Genomic DNA, 21,822 nt, shown 5'->3' with positions numbered 1-21,822 from the left:
CAGTATGTCAATGGCCGTGAAACCTGCTATGGTAGGCGCCTTAGCGTGCCAAAGGAACTCTTTTCTCTTTGGTGGGTTTAAAACTCTGGTTGTTTCCTGCGAGCCAAAGAAGGATAAGAAAGGCAAGACTGAAGGTTATGAGATCGAACTACAAGATACAATTCTGTTTCCGGAAGGGGGCGGCCAACCAAGTGATTCTGGCTTTTTGAAAATTATAGAAGAAGATGGTGATTCGTCGGTAATTAGGAAGATATTAGTGTCACATGTCTCTCGTTCTGGTTTACATGCAAAGCATCATGTTAGCGCGCATATTGAGCCAGGCACAACGATTGAAGTAAATGTAGATGAGGAGAAAAGGATTGATTATATGCAACAACACACTGGCCAACACTTATTGAGTGCTATTTTGGAATGCGACTATAAAGTGAACACTGTATCATGGTCGATGGGTGGCATTATCACTGGGAAAAAGTCGGTTCTAAAGCCCAGTGACTATTTCAACTATATTGAGTTGAACAGAAAATTGACAGAAGAGGAGATAACAAACATATCGGATGATATTGATCAGCTGATCGTTAACTCTCCCCAAGAAATTACTGTAATAGAAAGAATAAATGAAGATGAGGCAGATGGGGTTGACACATCTAAAATTCCTGACGATTATGACCTCTCTAAAGGTATACTACGTACTATTCACATCGGTAATATCGATTCTAACCCGTGTTGCGGAACACACTTGAAATCTACCTCCCAGATAGGTTCCATCTTAATTCTTTCTTCTCAATCAACTGTAAAAGGCACAAATTCAAGGCTCTATTTTATGTGTGGAAAGCGTGTTTCTGATTACGCGAAATCAGCTAATAAAATTTTATTGAACTCTAAGAATTTATTGAGTTGTTCAGAAACTCAAATCCCCGAGAAGGTATCAAGGCAAACCAAACTAATTCAACAATCAAGTAAAAGAGAGCAGTATTGGATAAAGAAAGTAGCACGTACTGCCTCTGAAAAGTTGAAAAAGAAGCTAGAAGCCAGTGGGAAGAAAAGGGCATATTTTATGGAAGAAGAGTTCGGGACATTGGAACTATTACTACAAGTTTATAAAGAAGTGTCCATTTTTTTGAAAGAAAGTTTTGAAGTTTATGAGATCATCCTATGTGGTTACGAAAGGCAAAGCAGCTCTGGATCGCTGCTAATACTTTCTGATACGGCTGAGAAAATCTCCACCTTAGCTACTGAGCTAGGTTCGATATTACAAAATTTGAAAGGTGGAGGCGGTAAGAAAGGAGGCAAATGGCAAGGTAAAATTTCATTCATATCGAATGCTGAATCTGCCGCACTCACTGGTTATTTAAGCCATGATTTTGCATCTTGTTAAGAAGTATGCCATTTATATGTACTATTGTATCTATTTATTGAGAGAAAGTGGAGGAAGTCGATGAGAATAGTGTAATTTTGTTTTGTATACTTTACTGCATAAATTACACTATTTGCTGGAAACGCGTGTTCCGTTCCTTGTTATACTATATTTAAAAAAATCCAGAAAATAACTTCAATTCAAGCAAACATGATACTAGCGCAATATATACGTGTTTAAACTTATTAAGAGATATAGATAAGCGGTCCAAGGAGCAATTAAGCACTAAGTAGTTATGAGTAGCATTGTTAATAAAAGCGGGACACGTTTTGCCCCTAAAGTTAGGCAGCGTAGAGTTGCTACTGGTGGAACACCGACGCCAAACTCAAAAACACCTCAACTGTTTGTTCCTGAGAGTAAAGAAATAGAAATCGATAATAGTGATAATGATAAAAGTGCTGATGAAAATGAGACAGTCATTGTTAATAAGGTCTTACAGGTTGAAGAACACTCTCTCGAAGGCGTCACATTAAAGGCCACCATCGGGCCCGATAATGAGGGAGAACATGAGGGACCTATGGATGTTTCCACTCAGAACGTTAAATCAAACGTTATAGAAGAGAATGAGACGCGAAAAATGCTAACTTTGCAAACTCAACGAGATCTAAAATCATCAAGGTCTAGCAGGCTAGCTTCACTAAGCATGGACAACGAAAATCGTCCAAGTTTCAAACCATCCTTTCTCGATTCTTCCAGTAATACCAATGGAACTGCTCGACGTCTTTCAACGATATCCAACAAGCTTCCAAAGAAGATAAGGCTAGGAAGTATAACAGAAACCGATATGAACTTGAAAACTTTCAAAAGGCATAGGGTTTTGGGTAAACCTTCCTCCATCAAAAAGCCAGCTGGTGCACACAGAATAAGTATTGTGTCCAAAATTTCCCCACCTACTGCAATGACTGATTTTTCGGACAAGAACGAATCTTCATCTAAAACTTCTACATCAAGAACAGCTAATGAGAATGAAAACTATGTCATTAGCAAAGTAAAGGATATACCGAAAAAAGTGGGTGATGGAGAGTCTGCTAAATATCTTATTGATGAAGAGAATTTTACAATGGCCGAATTGTGTAAGCCAAATTTCCCTATAGGCCAAATATCCGAAAACTTTGAGAAATCTAAAATGGCTAAAAAGGCTAAACTAGAGAAAAGGAGGCATTTTAGGGAATTAAGAATGCGTGCGCGTGAAGAATTCAAGCCATTGCATTCATTGACCAAAGAGGAACAAGAGGAAGAGGAAGAGAAGAGGAAGGAAGAGAGAGATAAACTATTGAATGCTGATATTCCAGAGTCAGATCGCAAAGCGCATACGGCAATCCAACTAAAACTTAATCCTGATGGTACTATGGCTATTGATGAAGATACAATGGTTGTTGACAGGCACAAAAATGCTAGTATTGAGAATGACTATAAAGAGAAAGTTGATGAAAACCCATTTGCCAATCTCTATAACTATGGGTCATATGGTAGGGGGTCCTACACTGATCCGTGGACTGTGGAAGAAATGATAAAATTCTACAAAGCACTGTCTATGTGGGGGACAGATTTTAATTTAATCTCACAGTTGTATCCTTACAGGTCAAGAAGACAAGTGAAGGCCAAATTTGTTAGTGAGGAGAAAAAACGTCCAATACTGATTGAGTTAGCTCTTCGATCTAAGTTGCCACCTAATTTTGATGAATACTGTTGTGAAATTAAAAAAAATATTGGCACAGTAGCAGAATTCAATGAAAAACTAATCGAATTACAAAACGAGCATGAACAACATATGAAGGAAATCGAAGAAGCCAAGAATACAGCCAAGGAGGAGGACCAAACTACACAAAGGTTAAACGATGTCGATTTGAATAAGAAGGGATCCGGTGGTATCATGACGAATGATCTGAAGGTTTATAGAAAGACAGAGGTTGTTCTAGGTACAATCGATGACTTGAAAAGGAAAAAACGACAAGAAAAAAATGTCAATGACGATGGAGATGATGAAGGAGATGACGAAGAACCTGGAACTAATCAGTGAGAGACACTTATATGCATACATAATGGATACATAGTAGAAATTTTGTTGTATTATATACTATTTTATTCTGGCGTAGGATAGTACCGAAGCTTCAATATCCTGAAGCCAATCTCGAGTGAAAAAAATAGCAAGAAAAAGTTTCCCTGGAAGCCACAAAACGGAATCAAAATAACATTAATAACAATAGATATAGTTAGCTCATAAGAAAGAGTGATCACGAGAATGATATGATAAGTGAAGACTATGAATTTGGCAAGACTAGTATACTAAATAGAAAGAAGTATACCTTAGTCATCGATGGGGACACAAGTCGCAGTTTTGTAAGATTCACCGTTTTTCCTAAATCTAACTTAAAGTTCAAGAAATTCAAGTCGAATGAGAGGGTTAAAGTTAGCATGGGCATACAGTATCACCAAATTGTATTAATTTTATTGTTGAATATTTTGTTTCATGCGATTTGCGTAAGGTCAAAATTCCTCGAGCATATTGATAAGACGTTTGAAGTAAGCATTGCGCTAAGCTGTCAGATCATGGTTGTAATGGGATTGTTTGCATTAGGTACCATTATACTTGTGAGAGGACCTAGCGTGGAGACTGTGACAATCTTTAAAGGAACTGGTCTACAGTTATCCAGAGTGAAGGGTATAGTTATTTTCCCTCAGCAATGGAACCGCAAGCTCTTTGAACAAGTGGAGTTTATCTCTAATGAAAGAATTATTGATGTTGTAATCAACGAAGGATTCTGTCGTGGATTTCGAGTGATATTCTATCTTGCAGCAATTGTACGAAAATCACCTACCCTTAAGCTTTTATTCCCAGTATGTATTAATTTGAACCCAAGGTTTTCTTTTCAACGATTCGACAAGAAATACTAACATGATGATACAGTCTAATTTACCTAATATTGATGACCAACGATTGATATACAATATATCCAGAAAATACCTCAATGGTCAAGAAAAACCGCTTCGCAGAACTAAAGACTGAACTATGGAGTTATCATTAAGGAAAATCTTGAGACGTTTTAGTTTTGTATATAGTTATATATTTGTGTGCATGTTTGTATATAAATATGGATAAAAAGTTGAACACACTGAAGCCTGAGGAGAAAGATAGGAGCCTGCTTTCATTACATGGTAGATAATTTGTTAATGATTTCGTTTGTGAAATCGGTAGTAGAGGAAGAACCACCAATATCTTTAGTGGTATGCTTACCTTCTGCAATGGTTTCATGAACAGCCTTTGAGATTCTGGTGGCATATTCATTCAACCCCAAATGGTTCAACATTAACACTGAGGAAAGGATCATGGCAGTTGGGTTGGCAACGTTTTGGCCTTTAATGTCTAAACCAACATGTCTGGAACCTGGTTCGAAGACAGCATAGTCCCTACCGAAATTGGCACCTGCCACCAAACCTGGACCACCGATCAAGGCAGCGCCGATATTACCTAATATGGTACCGTACATTGAAGGGGTAACGAGGACGTCAAACTGATGAGGTTTAGCCACTGCTTGCATAGAGGCATTGTCGACGATGATGGACGACACATCAATATCAGGATACTCCTTTTGACCAATCTCAGTGATAATGTTCCTGAAAAGGCCATCACCTAATTTCATGATATTAGCCTTATGTACAGCGGTAACAGCTTTTCTGTTGTATTTCTTGGCAAAATCAAAAGCGAATCTAGCGATTCTTTCCGTCTTTGGTCTGGTCATAATCTTCAAGGATTCCACTACACCAGGAACAGATTCGTGTTCCAGACCTGAAAACTCACCTTCTGTGTTCTCTCTAATGACAATCAGATCTATGTCTGGAATCCTTGTCTTCACACCCTTTAAGGATTTAAAAAGGGCCACATTGGCATAAATGTCCAGTTGCTTACGTAAAGCAACATTTAGAGACCCATGGCCTGTTTGGTCGGCAGGAGTATGCCATAACCCTTTTAAACCAATCTTGTTTCTCTTCAAAGATTCAACAGCCTCATAGACACCCTCCTTGTGATCTGTTTGCTTGATATTTACAGTCTCCCAGTCAACAGGGATCTTTTCAGCCTCAAAAATTGTTTTCACTGAATCAGTGATCTCTTTTCCAACACCATCACCTGGTATCAACGTAACAGTGAAACGCCCACCATACTTCTTGGGCAGGGCGCGTTCCGCCTGTGCAGCGGTAGCCAGAGTTCTTTTAGCGATGGTTCTGTTAAGCATCTTTTTCTTACAAATATGGAGAGAAATGGAGAGGAAAGTAGGGGCACGGTGAATAGTAAACCTTTTTTTGTTACCGGCAATAACAAGGTTCTGTATAAATAGATCTACGGTAGAGTAAGGGGATCAATTGACTAATAGTAAATATACAGCAAGGAAAACAGAAAAAAACGATTGCATGAAACAAAGGTAGTCGTAGGTGTTCACCTACACACGCACACTTATATATATACTAATGAAGCCATACATTGTACGGGATATATATATGAGGGTCTTCCTTTAATCGCTTAATAACAATACCGAGCTACCAAAGAAAAAGAAAAGAAGGTTTCTGCGATATGGTTGGATGATGAGTGACCTGGGACGCCCGATGTTCGGCGTAAGGGGGTCAGGCACCCCACGTGACACACCGAGGTTCGGCGCCGCTAATATTATTACCCGCACTATAATAAATAGTCACGTGATAGTATTGACTTTTATCACGTGATCTTTTCTTTTCCCACCATCACCCCGCACGATTATTCGTTCAGGTTTTTTGTTGACGTCAGGATGAGCTAACTTGACGCCACCAATACTCACTCGTATTGTCACCGTGACGCCTATCAAGCCGAAAAAAAAATTAATGATTACTTCTTGCCCCTCTCTCGAGGAACACTTCAACAAGAAGCATATGAACTTATGTGAACTTCTATAAATACTGAGTAGCTGATTGTTTTCGATGAAGTAGCTCGACCTCTTCTTCTCTTATTCTTGCTTATTCACTCACAAAATCGTCAACAGCAGTCATAACTACAACTAAAATTATAATTACTACACTACACAATGAGCGCCATTGAATCTTCATCCATTTTCACATTGAGCCACGACTCAAACCTACAAGATATCTTGGATGCTAACGTCAAGTGGGCTTCTCAGATGAATAACGTACAACCAACTTTGTTCCCAGATCATAATGGTAAGGGCCAGTCTCCTCACACTCTTTTCATCGGCTGCTCCGATTCGCGTTACAACGAAAACTGTCTAGGCGTCCTACCCGGCGAAGTATTTACTTGGAAAAATGTCGCTAATATATGTCATTCAGAAGACTTAACTTTGAAGGCCACTTTGGAGTTCGCCATTATCTGCTTGAAAGTGAACAAGGTCATTATTTGTGGCCACACCGATTGTGGTGGTATAAAGACGTGTTTAACTAACCAAAGGGAAGCTTTGCCCAAGATCGACTGCTCTCACCTATACAAGTATTTGGATGATATTGACACCATGTACCATGAAGAGTCACAAAACCTAGTCCATTTGAAAACGCTACGTGAGAAATCACATTACTTGTCACATTGTAACGTCAAAAGGCAGTTTAGCAGAATCATTGAAAATCCTACTGTACAAACTGCTGTACAAAATGGAAAATTGCAAGTATACGGTTTGCTCTACAACGTAGAAGATGGTTTACTGCAAACTGTCAGCACATACTCAAACGCCATTCCAAAATAACTTTAGCTTCTCTCATATACTTATATAATATTCCTTGAAAAAAGAAGACATTTACCAGGTAGACAGGGACATGTAAACTACTTCATATCAAATATGCATTTAAAATTTTATAGAAAAAGACAATTTACATCTACAACTTCTTTTGCTTTTTGTTGATCTAAAACATTTTTTCAGCCATTTACAGCTGATGGAAAAAATGCTTCCAATCGGAGTTGAACCGATGATCTCCACATTACTAGTGTGGCGCCTTACCAACTTGGCCATAGAAGCTCTTATTATTGAAAACCGAGGGGAGAAGTGGATAATTTGATTCTTTAAAAACACAGTTTTACTACTTGTTATGCGTGAACAGATTACCTAAAAAGCTATTATATTTGGAGTGTCATGACAAAATTGGTCATATTTCTAGTTGGAGAATGACTGGTAATTCTGTAATTAACAGGTGCAGTTAAGTTGAAGGTCTACTTTCTGGATACTAACTTGGAAATCATGTAGGTGGGATATAACTCGTTACAGTGAATCTACAGAGAAACTTCGAACCCTGCAATATTTAATTTCAGTAACTAGTATCCAATTTTTCTGATTTAACACGTTGACATGATCGAACCTGCCAATGTTTACAGCGGCTCGTAGATGCTTTAGCTTTCTGTGCGTTTGTGCTTTTTGTTGTCATTAATTACCTGCCGTCTTTGACGACATATTGCTTACCTCAGGTGTAATAACGCTTTTAATATGAATATACATCAAGGTTAACAGTTATTTTAGCATATACATATACGAAGTTTCTAACACATGAAATACTTTCTAAACTATTGTAACAAAAGAGCAAGTGAGATCTATCAGTCATGGATTTTGTTGTAGACTATCAAACTTATGCAATGGCAGATGATGCCACGGCGGAATTACCTGAACCAGAACCAAGACTAAACTTAACCTCAGATACACAATCCCAGTCTCTGAGCAAAGTCGATATACAGTTTAAATTACCCAATCTACAAAACCATTCCAATAATCATACAACTTTGACAATAGACAGTGATGGTTCTGGAACAACGGACCTGTATAAAAGAATGACACATTACGCAATGTCTTCTATTGATAAAATACAGCTTCCCAATCCAAAGGGAATGTTAGGACAAAATTCTTTGAGTGAAAAGTTATCACAACAAGAATCTCATAATTTTACGAACTATGAATCTAAAAACCTTGATTTATCAAAGTTAGTATCTCCGCCAAGTGATTCCAGTAAAAACACCACAAACCTGGTTCTTTCCAATAAACTTTCCAAAATATTGAATAATTATACACTAACTAATTACCAGGCCACAGTTCAGCTGAGAAAATCCCTAAAAATCCTGGAAGAGAACAAAGAAAGATTGTCTCTTGATGAACAGAAGCTCATGAATCCTGGATACGTGGGAACTTTGGCAAGAAGGACATTGAGGACTGATTTAGAATCTCAACTACTAAAGGAACATATCACTGTGCTTCAGGAATTCAAACCTATTATCAGAAGAATTAAACGATTATCATCTTCCGTAGAAAGAATACAAAAAACAAGTGAAAACTTATTAACCAATGAGACTAGTAAAGTTTCTATGAATAATGTGACACTCCAAGAAATAGACCAATATCGTTTAAAGGCAGAGCAGTTGAAGCTAAAAAAGAAAATACTACTGTCTATAAGAGATAGATTTACTTTGAATCAAATAGAAGATGATGTAATTACCAACGGTGCTATTGACAATACTTTTTTCAATGTAATAAAAAAAGTGATCGGTATCAAAGAGGAATCAAGTTTTTTACTGACACTCCCTAATTTAAGTGCTGGTAATGCCTTGATCATCGAGGTCAATGAAATTTTACAGAAGACGAACAAGAAAATTTTCAATTTTTTGATCGATTTTTTATATAGCTTTGAATCGTCTTCAAACCTACTGAACGACCATGGTGCCACTGAACAAGAAAACTTAATCATTTTTCAAAAGAGTTTGGTTTTTTTGTCGAATGATTTAGAATTATTCAATGAGTTTTTGAAAAGAGTAACTACCTTGAGATCCAAAAGTATTCTAGATGAATTCTTGTCCCAGTTTGATATGAATTCAGCTAATTCTAAGCCGATCGTACTATCAGCACATGACCCTATTAGATATATTGGTGATGTATTGGCGTCGGTTCATTCTATAATTGCAAATGAAGCTGATTTTGTGAAGTCATTATTTAACTTCCAGGATGAAAACTTGAAAGATACACCGCCTTCTATACTTCAACAGAATGGTACGTTTTTGAACGGTATCGACAACAAATTACTGAACGATGTCATTCAATCGTTGTCTAATTCTTGTCGTATCCGTATTGAACAGATCGTGAGGTTTGAAGAAAATCCAACTATCAATTTCGAAATTGTTAGATTATTGAAACTTTATAGGGTCATGTTTGAGAGAAAAGGTATTCAAGACGATAGTTCTATCATCAATAATTTGAAATCATTGGAAGACATTTCCAAAAACAGAATTATTGGATATTATGAGGAGTATATCAAGAAAACAGCCTCTGTTTTCGATACGGTGAATTCGTCAGATGATTTACTACCACCAGAGTGGTTATCAGAGTATATGAATAAATTAGTGGAATTATTTGAAATTTATGAAAAGACGCACACAGCTGAAGATGAAGAACCAGAAGACAATAGATTGCTTTCATATGAAAACCTACAAACAATTGTAGAACAACCGATCAAGAATGTTTTAGTAAACCGTTTGCAAGGCTCTTTCCCTTTAGCGAAGAAAAACGAAAAAGTAAAAGCGTCATTGTTAACCCTAGAGATAAACTGTTTCGATCTAATTAAATCTAGAATTCAACCTTTTGAAGGGATCTTTGCACAAGACGATAATACCCGAAAGATTTCCACTTGGATTTGTGATATGTTGAATGAATTTACTAAACAAATGCAGACTTTGCAAATAAAATTTCTATTTGAGAATACAGGTTTAGACCTTTATAATAATTTGGTGAATATGATATTTCCCGTGGACTCAGTGAAGGATGAATTAGATTATGATATGTATTTATCTCTGAGGGATAATTCATTAATGGAATTAGAGACAATTGGAAAACATGTACATGACAAATTAAACGATTATTTACCTCAGGCACTAACTGATGTTCAAGGTAATTTACTATCTAGGTTGACTTCACCAATGATAGCTGACAAAATATGTGATGAATGTTTTAAGAAATTATCGCTATTCTATGATATCTTCAGAAAAGTACTTGTTCACTTGTATCCAAATAAAAAGGACCAAGTATTTGAAATTTTGAACTTCTCCACTGATGAATTTGACATGTTAGTTGGTATCAATCACTGAGAGATAAGCAAGCTCTATCGTAAATTATGTCAATAAAAGGATACGTCAACCATAGAATAGTGATGGTAACATCTCATATATTTATATACTTTTTTTAATTGGTATGCAACGGGTATCTATATAATATATGCGTGTATACATACATAAGGAAACATCAAAAGACAATAACAATCACTCAAGTACTATTTAAGATCTTGCCCACAGAATTATCCTTCGTGAAGGTCCTCACAGGGCTATCGTTTCTACTGCTGCTCTCACTACATGTTCTATCATCCAAGTCATCATGCATTTGACGTCCTTCACGAACTGATTGCGGCATAGTCGATTGTTCCTTCATATCTGGTTCGCTTGGTTGGCCCTGTGAGGTGAGTGCCGCTGCCATGTTGGAGTGTACGGGAGATGTCGATCTTTGTAGATGTTTTTCCTTTGCTTCATCAATAATGCTTAAATCAATCACTCCAAAAGATGATGTTGATCTTGCACGCCTGTGTTTTTTTTGAACCATTCCAGGTTTTTTTGGTAAAGTGTTTAAGTTGTGCGTATGAAGGTCTTGTTGTTGCTGTTGGGAAGGTGGTTGTGATGGAGGTTGCTGCTGATCTCTATTGAAACTCAGTATGGATGTCATTGTAGAGGGAATATTAGGATTGGTAAACTTTCCTATTGGAAGTGACAGGTTACGGCTATGAAGTGAAGCTGACTTTTTGTTTAGAGGTGATTCTTGTGATTTCGAACCCGAAGGGATCCGCTTAGCCACATCTTCCTCCTTTATGGAAATATTATCATTCAATGCAGCCACTGCGGATGCGCCTATTCTGGCAGGAGAGTTAGCTCTTCGTTGAGCTCTCATGGTTGTTGGATGCGGTAAGCCATTGACAGAAGGTCCTGCTGGGAATTTGTATGGAGAAGGCTGTCGACTCATTGGTGTTGGAGATACTGTGTTCATGTTTAAAGGTTTCAAAGATTTGATAGAGCCATTTAATTTGGGCAGTTGCTCTGAAGATCGTGCCCCTTCTGTGTTGTTGTGCGCTTGGTTGCCATCCGCTTTCATTGGTGAAGGTGTTGGTGCGCCATGGTCCGTATTGAATAGTTTATGTATTTGATTTATGGGCACACCTGAGGTGGAAGCAAGCTTGAACAATTCTATCGAACGATTCAGATTTTCAAGTCTATAGTATTGCTGCTTGGTTTTTTCTTGTTCTATTTTTAAATCCATAGCTTTCATTAAAGCGTTTTCAGAGAAAGCCCACTCCGATACATTAGTACCGAATATTATATCTAACAGCGATTTGTTTCTACTGATGTTATTATGACTGTTGTCGTTGCTCTCCTTTGCCTGGCTGTAACTGTTAAATGTACTCATTGATTGCCTACACTAACAAATTTTAATAAGTTTTCCATGTAATATAATTAGCTACTCTATTTTCCTGCTGTACGCACAAGTTTTGCCGTTGGCTGCTGTTAAGAAACAAATGAATAAACAATAACTGTACTAAAAAAGCAACAAGACTAGTTCCCGCTTCCTTTCTCTTTTTTTTTTTCCTTTAAAAAAGCCAATGCAGCATTTACAAATTACTAGAGAGGCCAAATAAACAAGGCTTAATTGATAGTCAGTAATCTTCCTTTAGCCCTCTTCGCCCGAGTTCTTCGAGAAGTTCCGAATGAGGTAATCGAAACGAGAAAAAAAAAGACGAGCAAAAAAATTTCTCAATTTTGCCTGCTTTTAAGGGTTCGGAGAAGAACGTTTAGTTGTAAATCATAACATCATTGGGTGAAGCATAAGCGGCTTCGAAGAAGAAATAGCGCTATTCGCCCAGAACGTGATGAGACTATTATACCCAACTTGGTGCACTTAACGACTAATCTGTTTCCAGTGCTCTCCTGCCTCCTGCCTCCTGCCTCCTGTCTTCTACTATGCCAAGAGCCGTGCTCTCCCCTTAAGGGCTGCTACTTTTTTTCCGGCAAGCGTTCGGGATCCCCTTTCGAGAAAAGTAATTGATCCGACAAGTGTTTATTCTTCTTATCAGGAAAAGTAAACGAAAAAGGGCGTGGAAGTGTAACTAGATCAGCAATATCACTGCATACTCTTGCGAGGAAGAGAAGATCCTTATGTGCATTCAATTTGGTTTTCATTCAATCTTCTTGATGTGGGCTTCATTACTTTTTCTTGTTGTGTGCATGTGTGTTTTAACGAGTTCATGTTGGAATATGTTCTCTATGTTGTAGCATTGGAAAAGTGGTTCCTGAATAAATATGCAACGTAGAAAACGAGATTAAAAAAGGCAGTAGTTTTAAAAAGTAATGGGGCGAGCTGGGAATTGAACCCAGGGCCTCTCGCATGCTTTTGTCTTCCTGTTTAAATCAGGAAGTCGCCCAAAGCGAGAATCATACCACTAGACCACACGCCCAATTATTTGTTGGAGTTGTTTAATTACCGGCTCAACTAATACCGGGATGTCTTGACAATCCTAATATACTATCTTAGGGAAGTAACTTATTGTCAAAACGACTTATCAACTTAATTTACGGGATGTTACTTATCCTATATATTATATAAGATATGGTTTATACTAAATAGTGGAAGCGCGGAATCTCGGATCTAACTAATTGTTCAGATATTTATACATTTGATCAGTTCAGCTCGGAAAAGCAGAGTTTTACCTTATGTTGTTCAATCTGTTCGTTTCGTTATAAGATTATTTCATATGTGTTTTATGAACGTTTAGAATGATGTATTGTCATACTGACGTATCTCATCTTAAGATTGTTGTAATATAAATCAACTATCATCTACTAACTAGTAGTCATACTACTAGTATATTATCATATACGGTGTTAGAAGATGACGCAAATGATGAGAAATAGTCATCTAAATTAGTGGAAGCTGAAACGCAAGGATTGATAATGTAATAGGATCAATGAATAACAACATATAAAACGATGATAATAATGTTTATAGAATTGTGTAGAATTGCAGATTCCCTTTTATGGATTCCTAAATCCCTGAGGAGAACTTCTAGTATATCTACATACCTAATATTATTGCCTTATAAAAAATGGAATCCCAACAATTACATCAAACTCCACTATTATCTCAAAGATATAACAGGAGTATTCACTGCCCGGGATCTAAGCATAGTTGATGGTATAATGATGCTGATATACTGTTTCAACACAGATTGATTTTTCAGATATTTATACGTTTTATTATCACCCATTGAAGGCAAAGCCTTACCGTTTAACCTTGTTTGTCTCGTAGTGAGGTTTTCATATAGGTTCGATAATGGTTTCGGTTGAGCGTTTAGGATGATGTAGTGTTTTCACAATTTTTACGTTTAGGCCTTTCATACTTGATGTATTTATTTTTTGTTAAACAAAGCAAAAAGACAAGGAAGAATAAACAAACCTATAGAAGTGTATTTGTAAATCTTAGAGGCAAAAGAACAGAGAAGTTTGGCTGCAATTATAAATGACACCTGTATAAAATACGTACTGAGATAGACGGACAAGAGGATAAAAAATAAGAATTATTGAAACTGAAGAAGAATAAACATACAATAGAAAAGGATGGTAGCATTTTCCTAGCGTTTGCAGAAATTATCAAACAGTTTCTTCGTCAAATACAGTTTCAATTGGCTTTTCCATCAATGATGCATGTCCGAGAACGCTGACAGCAGAAGCACCGATCAACCATAGCAAAGTTGAGATTGGCGATGCTAAGAAACCTATTGGGACAGCTATACAAATCAATCCAGTGTATAATTGACTGCTTTTGAAAGATCCAAATGGAGTCACCAGCTCTTCACCCTTCAGTTTGTTTATGCCAACAACACCAGCTATGACTAAAACAATAACAAACAGTAGCAGCAAATTAGTCAGCAATGTGTAGATGCTCAAACAACCGATGATCAAACCATAGTTGCTGGAGAAATACTTTACATTATAAGCAACTCTAGACTGGACTTCCCCGAAATTTTGGGGTTTGGAAACTTTTTTAAAATTGAAAAACTCTTGCGGGGTGCGAAGGGTTCCTAATTTAGATTGCAATGATTGAAACTCACTCTTGATATTTTCCATGGAAAAGTTTTGAGTGAAACGTGAAACTTGCTACAGAAAAAGGAAAATAAAAACGTGTTAATATGATGCTCACAATGATGTAAATATGTTTAATACTTTTTACTTACTGCTAAAGCCCCTAGCTGGTTCATTTTGCGAGTATTTCGATGCTGTTCTATGCGTGTCTGAGGATAGGTTGTCCCAAAATTAGAATTAAAGAGTCCTACAGTACCAAAAGTAATTCAAAGCTCCCGAATCATTCTTATATTCGTTGTTATTATTCTTTTTTTTCCTTTCGCCTCGAATGTATGTGACAAAAATGAAGGCTTCGTATCGCACGACACTACGCTCCGCCACATATAAGAATTGATAATGGAGGAAGAACCAGGAAATGCTCATCAGCCAGTTAGTTATATTTACTTATTTACGTGCTTATTGCCTGACACGCCGCTTTTCAAAGTCCTAAATCTTGCTTCACAAGAGCTTTACAAATTGGGTGGTACGCGTCCTTATATTTTTCAAAAGTGGCCACAGCCAGTTGACGGTCCACAGAGTTTAATAGTCTATAACCAGGACGGACAAACTTCATTCTACCTACAGTCCCCAACCAATCAGCTAAGTGCTTATAAGTTTCTTGAAGCTTAGCAAAGATGAGGAATTTGAACATCTTGAAAACGACTTCAGCGTTTTGTGACTCAACAATCTTATCTTGATAGATGTCTAACAGCGCCTTGGATGCTACAGGGAACTCCGCCCAATCAAAACTTCTTGGTTTTTTGCTAGAATGACCATTTTGAGTTAAAGTCTCCAAAAACAAAACTAATTGGTTCGAGTTGAAATCTTTAACATCGACAGAGTTGAATTCAGAGCGGAACTCTTCTGTAGTGTTCAAATTCTGTGCCATTTCGACCCACTTGTCAGCCAATTGATAAACGTTATCTGCCAAAGCGGTGATGAAATGAGGCCTTGGTGGCATACCTGGTTTGTACAACCAAGTTTCCCAATCTACGGAGTCTAATATCTCCTTTTTTTCAGGGTAGAACTCATATAAAGTGTCCAAAAACTGGAAAGTATCCAAAGATTTCTTGGCAAACTTCCTGAAATAGCTTCTGATAAATGGATCAAATTCAGCCTTACCGCCCAAGACAGTTTCTAGGTGAAAAAGTAGGTTAAACCCTTTCTCGTATGGAACACTGGAAAAAGCATCGTCAGGGTCTGTATTATCGTTCAAGTTTTGCACCAAAGTAGAAAATCTTTCTGGATCTTTCATGGAAGCAATGGAATTCTGTAAATCACTCCAACCAATCAGAGCACTGAAATGTCTTGTTGGCTCACCATGAATAGCACCTATTATTCTTCTTTCTAGGTAAACAGTCCAACCTTCATTCAACCAAAAATGATTCCAAGAACAGTTGGTCACAAGATTACCAGACCATGAGTGAGCAAGTTCATGGGCAATGACATCTATATTTGATTTGTCATGGGCAATCAACGTAGGCGTAGCAAATGTCATATTTGGGGATTCCATACCTCCATAAGGATAAGAATCAACGTTGATCAAGATATCATATGTGCCCCATTCATAATCAAAGATGATTTTCTCGGCAGTTTGAATAAATTTCTCTACATCATTTTCAAATTCCCATTGACAATCTTTCAGACGAAATGGTTCTGCGTAGACGGTAGAACGAGGACCGATTGGTGCACTAGTCAAATCACCAGAGGCAATACCAATTAAGTAAGCGGGAATAGGAACCTTTTGTTCAAAGTTGTAAATACTAGTATTTTTGTTTGAACTTTTGGTCCTGATACCTGAAAAGACTACAGGTAGTGGGGATTCAATGGACGCAGTGAAAGTAGATTTCACAGAGGGAGTATCAAAACAGGGAAACAACGATCTTGCATGAATGGCTTCCAGTTGTGAAAATACATACGGTTTACCGCCCTTGGTTTGCTTGCTGTTCAACCATTGCAAAGCAGTGCACTTATCAGTTGTACAAAATTGAATAATCAAGTTGAACTTATCGTTGCAGGAGGAATTTTTGATAACCAGTCTGGAGCCCAATGGTTCCTTTCTTTGCTCAATTTCGAAATCAGTTTTCGAGCCGTCAATCTGGACATCCAAAATATTCAAATAGGATGTATCTAGATGAAGTTCTCCCGTTTTCTTTTTATCTTCGTACAGTTTTTTCAACTGGAATGTTACACTCCCTGAAATAGCAGATTTGTCGAAGGAAACGGATAAGTTCAAATCTGTGTGGAGAACTGTGAAGTACTTGTAGTTTGATAAGGTAGACTGATCGTACTCGGGGGAGCAGGTGGGTCTTCTCTGTTCAATTGAAAGAGGCAACATATTGTACGAGACTGGAGTGTGTATACTTCTTGAGATTACGGTAAATAGTCCTCGCAACTGAAGTGAAGACTGCTGAATAAATTTAGAGTAACCAGTGAAGGTGGGGGTTAAGAACATCAATTAGAACACCAAGACAACCCAATATATAGGGAAAACTATACAAGAGGCGTTATATAAGTTAATTAAAAAAGTGGAAGGAAAAAAAGTCACAACATGATTTTCCATAGGTAATGGCCCCGGAAAATAAAGACGGATTATGTCAAAAGATGAATGACAGCCAAGACGATACAGCAGACAATGGTGAAAGCACAGTGACAACGAGCTCCATGAGTAGACCTGTATAGGGCGTGCCAGTAAACGAGGCCCCTATGATTTTCCATTTGGAAATACTCAAAATGTTTTGCGAGGATTGGATGATGATGTCCTTGAGTACCAGGAGACAGCCGAGAAATACGATTGAGATTGCAAGCATCACAATCAAAGGCTTGGTGCTGATATCATAGTGAACATACCTTTTGTTGATATTAAGAGTGGATGGCACTGTTTGTGGTGCACCGTTATACGCAAACTTTTCGACTTGCACCTTTCGTCCGTCCCTAAAATGGCCAGGAATTCTGCACTGAGGTTCAGCCGGCACTAATTGCTGCTTTATTTTACTTTTGCATAGTAGCTTCCGCAGTCGATTAGCAGTTCCTATTGTATCCTGTGATCTATTCCCATCTACAGCTGTAGCTTTGCTTTTAAACAATTTGCCAAATGACTTCCTTGGTACGTGCTCCTTTGGCATGATATGCAGGAATTGTCACATTGTGTGCCCCGTATAAACAGTGTATCTATGTAAATAATTCAGATGGAAGCAGCTTTCTTGATCGTGCCTCCATTTGGCGAAAAAAATACCAAAAGTAGAAGTAAATATAGTACACACTTCGGTCAGATAAAAATCGTCATAGAATAACACACTAAGCAGATACGTGTGCCGTTTGGAGTTCTTGAATGCACACAATGCCAGTATAGTATCCTAATGGTGCGATGTTGGTGAAAAAACCTACAGTTATAGTAGTCATAAGCCAATTATGTGCCTCTTTTCCGGGTCACGCCGCGTTCTTGAATTTAAACACGATGCAACCTTCTACATGAGGAGAGTGACCACACAAACAAAGGTTTAGGAGAGCACCATACGCTTTGCTCAGCCGCCCATTGCACTATGTCTTATCAACTGAACAGTGCAAGAGCCTCCCTCGACCTTAAGAGTCAACATAAGCAACCGGAAGGCAGGATGAGGTCGGGCCATTCTAGTCCAGCTTATCAACCGCAGCAACCACAGAACCACAACATGCCTTTGTCACTACCCTCATCTCTCGCTCAACGCAACTCTATTCCATACCCTATCGACACCATCACTTCTGATCCTACTATTCAGGCGCATTTGAATGCGTATGAGCAGGATCGACAAAATTTGACGGTCGATGCTGCGGCTGGCACCAACATGACGCACTCTTTGAACTCTAATAATATTCCCCCTTCTCAAACTAATAATACTAATAACAACGATGTCGGCAACGTGGGTTCACTCACTGACACTTCCATTCTGGCCATGCCAAGGATGTCACTACATAACCACCCAAAACAGTATAACTCCATTCAAAACGATCCGAGGTCGCCACTTGTCACACTGATACCCACTTCGGCGCAACCCACGGACGTATTATCTGCCAGGTTTTCTGCATGGAGGAATGTCATACGTTCTCTCTTGGTATATCTGTCTGAGACGGCATCAATACAGGACGAAATAGTTAGGCAGCAACTGAGATTGTCTCATGCTGTTCAATTCCCTTTTTTCAGCATTGAAAACCAATATCAGCCGAGCTCCAATGAGGACAAGTCTTTGCAGAAATATTTTTTACCATTAGGGAGTGGGTCCATCCAAGATTTGCCTACCATGCTAGCCAAATATCACGAGAATCTGGCTTCCTTAGCGTTGAAAAGTTCTAAAGAGTTGACCAGTGAAATTATACCTAGACTAGAAGACTTGAGAAGAGATTTACTAGTTAAAATCAAAGAAATTAAAGCTTTGCAATCAGACTTTAAGAATTCCTGTAATAAAGAATTACAGCAAACTAAACATTTTATTAAGCTTTTCAATGAATCCTTAAAAGAATGTAAATTAGGTGCACCAAAGAGCGATCCTTTTCTGATAAAACTGCAATTGGAAAAACAAATTAAAAGACAGTTGGTAGAAGAAAACTATTTACATGAAGCATTCGATAACCTGCAACATTCAGGGGCTCAGTTAGAGAATGTCGTCGTAATGGAGATACAAAACGGATTGACTAGTTATGCTAGAATTCTTGGCAAAGAAGCCCAAATTGTGTTTGACTCGGTAATCTCCAAGCTAGATTCTACAATATTGAACAAAAATGCAAATCTTGAATGGGATAGTTTCATCCTAAGGAATATTTCAAGTTTTGTACCACCAAATTTGCCGATGAGGAAATTCAAGGAGATATCGTACAGCAATCAAAATGATCCGTTTACTTTCGAAGTTAGATCTGGATTTCTCGAGAAAAGATCAAAATTTTTAAAATCATATTCACGTGGGTTTTATGTTCTTACTCCAAGTTTTTTGCATGAATTCAAGACACCGGATAAGCATAAGTTTACTGCGCCGTTAATGTCAATACCATTAGTTGAATGTACAGTTACTGAGCATTCCAAAAAGACAAAATCTAACTCTGAGCAAGGCAATAACAAGTTTATATTGCATACGAATTCTAATGGACTAATACATCGAGGCCATAATTGGGTATTTAAAGTAGATTCTTATGAAGATATGATAGGATGGTTTGAAAATATTAAAGCCTTATCAAGTTTACCCAACTATGACGACAAATGCAAATTTGTGAATAAAGTCACCAGGCTATCTAAAGCTAATTACAAGAATAAAGAGGACTCCATGCAAAGCGTAACTTTTCAGGCAACTGATGACCAAAACACAAAGTCTGATGATATAAGCAGTAGCAATTTTCCTCTAAATTCTATCCCGAAGCTAGACAATTTGACAGTAACGAATACCACCTCATCGATACCGGAGACAAATGATTCCCAAATTCAGAATAGAATCCCTGAATTTTATATCGAGAATGTAGATTCCCCGAGCAAGAGTAATCAGCTGTAAAAAGTTAACCAATATTATATTAACGCCTTAGTTTGTATGTAATGTTATATATAAGTCATCCCAAAATGGGAGTTTTATTTTTACATCACATCAGCCTCTTTCTTCTTCTTCTAATAGTTTACCGATAGGATTCAGCACAAAATCTTCCCAATCTTTATCAAACTTCAAATCTGAAAATTTATACAACGAATACCGTTGATTTCTTGAACTTATCACTTTAAGGCAGTCATTGTCTAATCTCGTTACTTGTAGGAATAGTTCAGCCAAATTAGAGTATCTTGAGGGATCCTTGGCTGTATCATAATCAGGATCACTCCGTTCCTTGAAGAAAAAACCAGTGGTTTTACCGTCATCTTTATAAGTAGCAAAGTAGTCCTTTTGTAGCTCCCATTGCGGCACAACTTTTTTAGTATTTCCGTCAGAGCTCCATGGAATGACTATATCCAACAATGGACCGGCCGAGGCATGAACTATGGGGATCAAACCAGAAGCCATATATTCTACAATCGCAATTCCAAAGTGCTCATTCCACATGGCATTGATACCGAATGTAGATTTATTTAGTAATATTTCTATCTTATCAAAAGATAAATTCTTCTCAAATGATATCAAAGCTTTAGGAATTTTCAAATCATTCTCAGCCCAATCTTGTAAACTTTTAACGTAATCTTCATCTTGCTTAGATCTAGTGGACCCCACCATTATCAACTTAATTGGGGGTACAGAATCCGGTAGTTTTTTCAAAAAGGTTGCGTAGGACTCAATGATTAACTTATGACGTTTCTCAGGACGATATTGTGCCAACACAATTGCTTGACCTAACCTCTCCCCCGAAGAACGGCCAAATTTTTGCTTCCAATCGACTAACTTTTCAGTAGAACATGGGGGATATATGATTTTACATGTACTAGATTGCCAGATTTTCTTTATATGGTTATTGGTCCATGTTGAGTTGGTTATAACAATATCAATTTTGGAGCCAATGGATTGATAAATTAACATAAAGATTTTCCAGTACAATATTTTACCATAGACGTTTATACTCTTTTTGGGCATTTTAAACAGTTTATTTAGCATGTCCTTTGACATTATTGGATAATGTGTATATGTGACAATGGGAATTCTCCTCAAAAACTTAGCCACGATAGGATAGCTGAAAGGATATCCCATTGAATCAATCCATATATCAGGTGGACATTGTATAATAGATTCGAAAGCCAGTAGCATCGATCCAATGGCTTGCCCAATCAAGGTGAAATGCTTCCACGTCGAAGAATCCACCAAGTACCTTAATCTCAAAGAAATGAAGAATATTCTGTCTGAATCCAAATCATAGTCGAACTTCACCTTCACATCGTTCAAAATATTCTCCGAAGTAACATTCTCTCCACCTACAAAATCACCAGAATAAATGACAATAACGTTCTTGGGATCTTTCCTCAAAGTAATATCTACAGCCTTCCACAGTACTTTCTCCCCACCACCACCAGCATTACAATACGGATGGAAAAACCCAAAAACTTTGATATTCTTCTCCCCGCAGGAAGCAGTCGCTCTTCTCAGCAGTGAGGATTTTTTGGAGAACGGATTTAAATTGGAATACACCCATTGACAAAAGATCCACGTGGAAACCTTTATTAGCCCATATGCTATTATCAAGCACGATACTGCATATTTTTTTAACCCCAAACGCGATCCAACCCCTTTAAAGTTGTAGCCTGTCCAAGCACTATCCATTTTGA

At 37.7% G+C, this 21,822-nt stretch overlaps 12 protein-coding genes and 2 non-coding genes across 14 annotated transcripts; 6 read left to right on the top strand and 8 right to left on the bottom strand.

Annotated features, from left to right (window-relative positions):
* Window positions 1-4: 4 nt before the first annotated feature.
* Window positions 5-1,375, top strand: SMKI14G2820 (putative alanine--tRNA ligase; the record flags this gene model as incomplete). The annotated part of the gene is made up of 1 exon (XM_056225359.1): window positions 5-1,375. The coding sequence occupies one exon, from the start codon at window positions 5-7 to the stop codon at window positions 1,373-1,375; it is 1,371 nt and encodes a 456-aa protein (XP_056079186.1).
* A 274-nt stretch (window positions 1,376-1,649) lies between these two features.
* Window positions 1,650-3,434, top strand: BDP1 (transcription factor TFIIIB subunit BDP1; the record flags this gene model as incomplete). Its single annotated transcript, XM_056225358.1, has 1 exon — window positions 1,650-3,434. The coding sequence occupies one exon, from the start codon at window positions 1,650-1,652 to the stop codon at window positions 3,432-3,434; it is 1,785 nt and encodes a 594-aa protein (XP_056079185.1).
* Window positions 3,435-3,661: 227 nt separating this feature from the next.
* On the top strand, window positions 3,662-4,421 carry GPI15 (phosphatidylinositol N-acetylglucosaminyltransferase GPI15; the record flags this gene model as incomplete). Its single annotated transcript, XM_056225357.1, has 2 exons — window positions 3,662-4,252; window positions 4,323-4,421. The coding sequence occupies 2 exons, from the start codon at window positions 3,662-3,664 to the stop codon at window positions 4,419-4,421; spliced, it is 690 nt and encodes a 229-aa protein (XP_056079184.1).
* A 142-nt stretch (window positions 4,422-4,563) lies between these two features.
* On the bottom strand, window positions 4,564-5,646 carry IDH1 (isocitrate dehydrogenase (NAD(+)) IDH1; the record flags this gene model as incomplete). The annotated part of the gene is made up of 1 exon (XM_056225356.1): window positions 4,564-5,646. The coding sequence occupies one exon, from the start codon at window positions 5,644-5,646 to the stop codon at window positions 4,564-4,566; it is 1,083 nt and encodes a 360-aa protein (XP_056079183.1).
* Window positions 5,647-6,465: 819 nt separating this feature from the next.
* On the top strand, window positions 6,466-7,131 carry NCE103 (carbonate dehydratase NCE103; the record flags this gene model as incomplete). Its single annotated transcript, XM_056225355.1, has 1 exon — window positions 6,466-7,131. The coding sequence occupies one exon, from the start codon at window positions 6,466-6,468 to the stop codon at window positions 7,129-7,131; it is 666 nt and encodes a 221-aa protein (XP_056079182.1).
* A 197-nt stretch (window positions 7,132-7,328) lies between these two features.
* Window positions 7,329-7,401, bottom strand: Smki_14.trna8T. Its single transcript has one exon. It is a non-coding gene; the product is annotated as a tRNA-Thr (tRNA).
* A 575-nt stretch (window positions 7,402-7,976) lies between these two features.
* Window positions 7,977-10,499, top strand: COG6 (Golgi transport complex subunit COG6; the record flags this gene model as incomplete). Its single annotated transcript, XM_056225354.1, has 1 exon — window positions 7,977-10,499. The coding sequence occupies one exon, from the start codon at window positions 7,977-7,979 to the stop codon at window positions 10,497-10,499; it is 2,523 nt and encodes an 840-aa protein (XP_056079181.1).
* A 175-nt stretch (window positions 10,500-10,674) lies between these two features.
* On the bottom strand, window positions 10,675-11,859 carry BOP3 (Bop3p; the record flags this gene model as incomplete). The annotated part of the gene is made up of 1 exon (XM_056225353.1): window positions 10,675-11,859. The coding sequence occupies one exon, from the start codon at window positions 11,857-11,859 to the stop codon at window positions 10,675-10,677; it is 1,185 nt and encodes a 394-aa protein (XP_056079180.1).
* Window positions 11,860-12,799: 940 nt separating this feature from the next.
* On the bottom strand, window positions 12,800-12,904 carry Smki_14.trna7P. Its single transcript has 2 exons — window positions 12,869-12,904; window positions 12,800-12,835 (listed from the first exon to the last, which is right to left on the bottom strand). It is a non-coding gene; the product is annotated as a tRNA-Pro (tRNA).
* Window positions 12,905-14,096: 1,192 nt separating this feature from the next.
* On the bottom strand, window positions 14,097-14,573 carry YIP3 (Yip3p; the record flags this gene model as incomplete). The annotated part of the gene is made up of 1 exon (XM_056225351.1): window positions 14,097-14,573. One exon carries the CDS (start codon window positions 14,571-14,573, stop codon window positions 14,097-14,099), a length of 477 nt encoding a protein of 158 aa, XP_056079179.1.
* Window positions 14,574-15,006: 433 nt separating this feature from the next.
* On the bottom strand, window positions 15,007-17,022 carry LAP2 (bifunctional aminopeptidase/epoxide hydrolase; the record flags this gene model as incomplete). Its single annotated transcript, XM_056225350.1, has 1 exon — window positions 15,007-17,022. One exon carries the CDS (start codon window positions 17,020-17,022, stop codon window positions 15,007-15,009), a length of 2,016 nt encoding a protein of 671 aa, XP_056079178.1.
* Window positions 17,023-17,164: 142 nt separating this feature from the next.
* SMKI14G2730 (uncharacterized protein) lies at window positions 17,165-17,692 on the bottom strand (the record flags this gene model as incomplete). Its single annotated transcript, XM_056225349.1, has 1 exon — window positions 17,165-17,692. One exon carries the CDS (start codon window positions 17,690-17,692, stop codon window positions 17,165-17,167), a length of 528 nt encoding a protein of 175 aa, XP_056079177.1.
* A 417-nt stretch (window positions 17,693-18,109) lies between these two features.
* On the top strand, window positions 18,110-20,080 carry SLM2 (phosphatidylinositol 4,5-bisphosphate-binding protein; the record flags this gene model as incomplete). Its single annotated transcript, XM_056225348.1, has 1 exon — window positions 18,110-20,080. One exon carries the CDS (start codon window positions 18,110-18,112, stop codon window positions 20,078-20,080), a length of 1,971 nt encoding a protein of 656 aa, XP_056079176.1.
* A 90-nt stretch (window positions 20,081-20,170) lies between these two features.
* Window positions 20,171-21,817, bottom strand: ALG11 (alpha-1,2-mannosyltransferase ALG11; the record flags this gene model as incomplete). The annotated part of the gene is made up of 1 exon (XM_056225347.1): window positions 20,171-21,817. The coding sequence occupies one exon, from the start codon at window positions 21,815-21,817 to the stop codon at window positions 20,171-20,173; it is 1,647 nt and encodes a 548-aa protein (XP_056079175.1).
* Between the last annotated feature and the right edge of the window lie 5 nt (window positions 21,818-21,822).

Source organism: Saccharomyces mikatae (genome assembly GCF_947241705.1).
Source record: "Saccharomyces mikatae IFO 1815 strain IFO1815 genome assembly, chromosome: 14".
Taxonomy (NCBI): domain Eukaryota; kingdom Fungi; phylum Ascomycota; class Saccharomycetes; order Saccharomycetales; family Saccharomycetaceae; genus Saccharomyces; species Saccharomyces mikatae.
The sequence above is the reverse complement of the archived record's forward strand: the minus strand, read 5'-3'. Positions and strand labels throughout refer to the sequence as shown.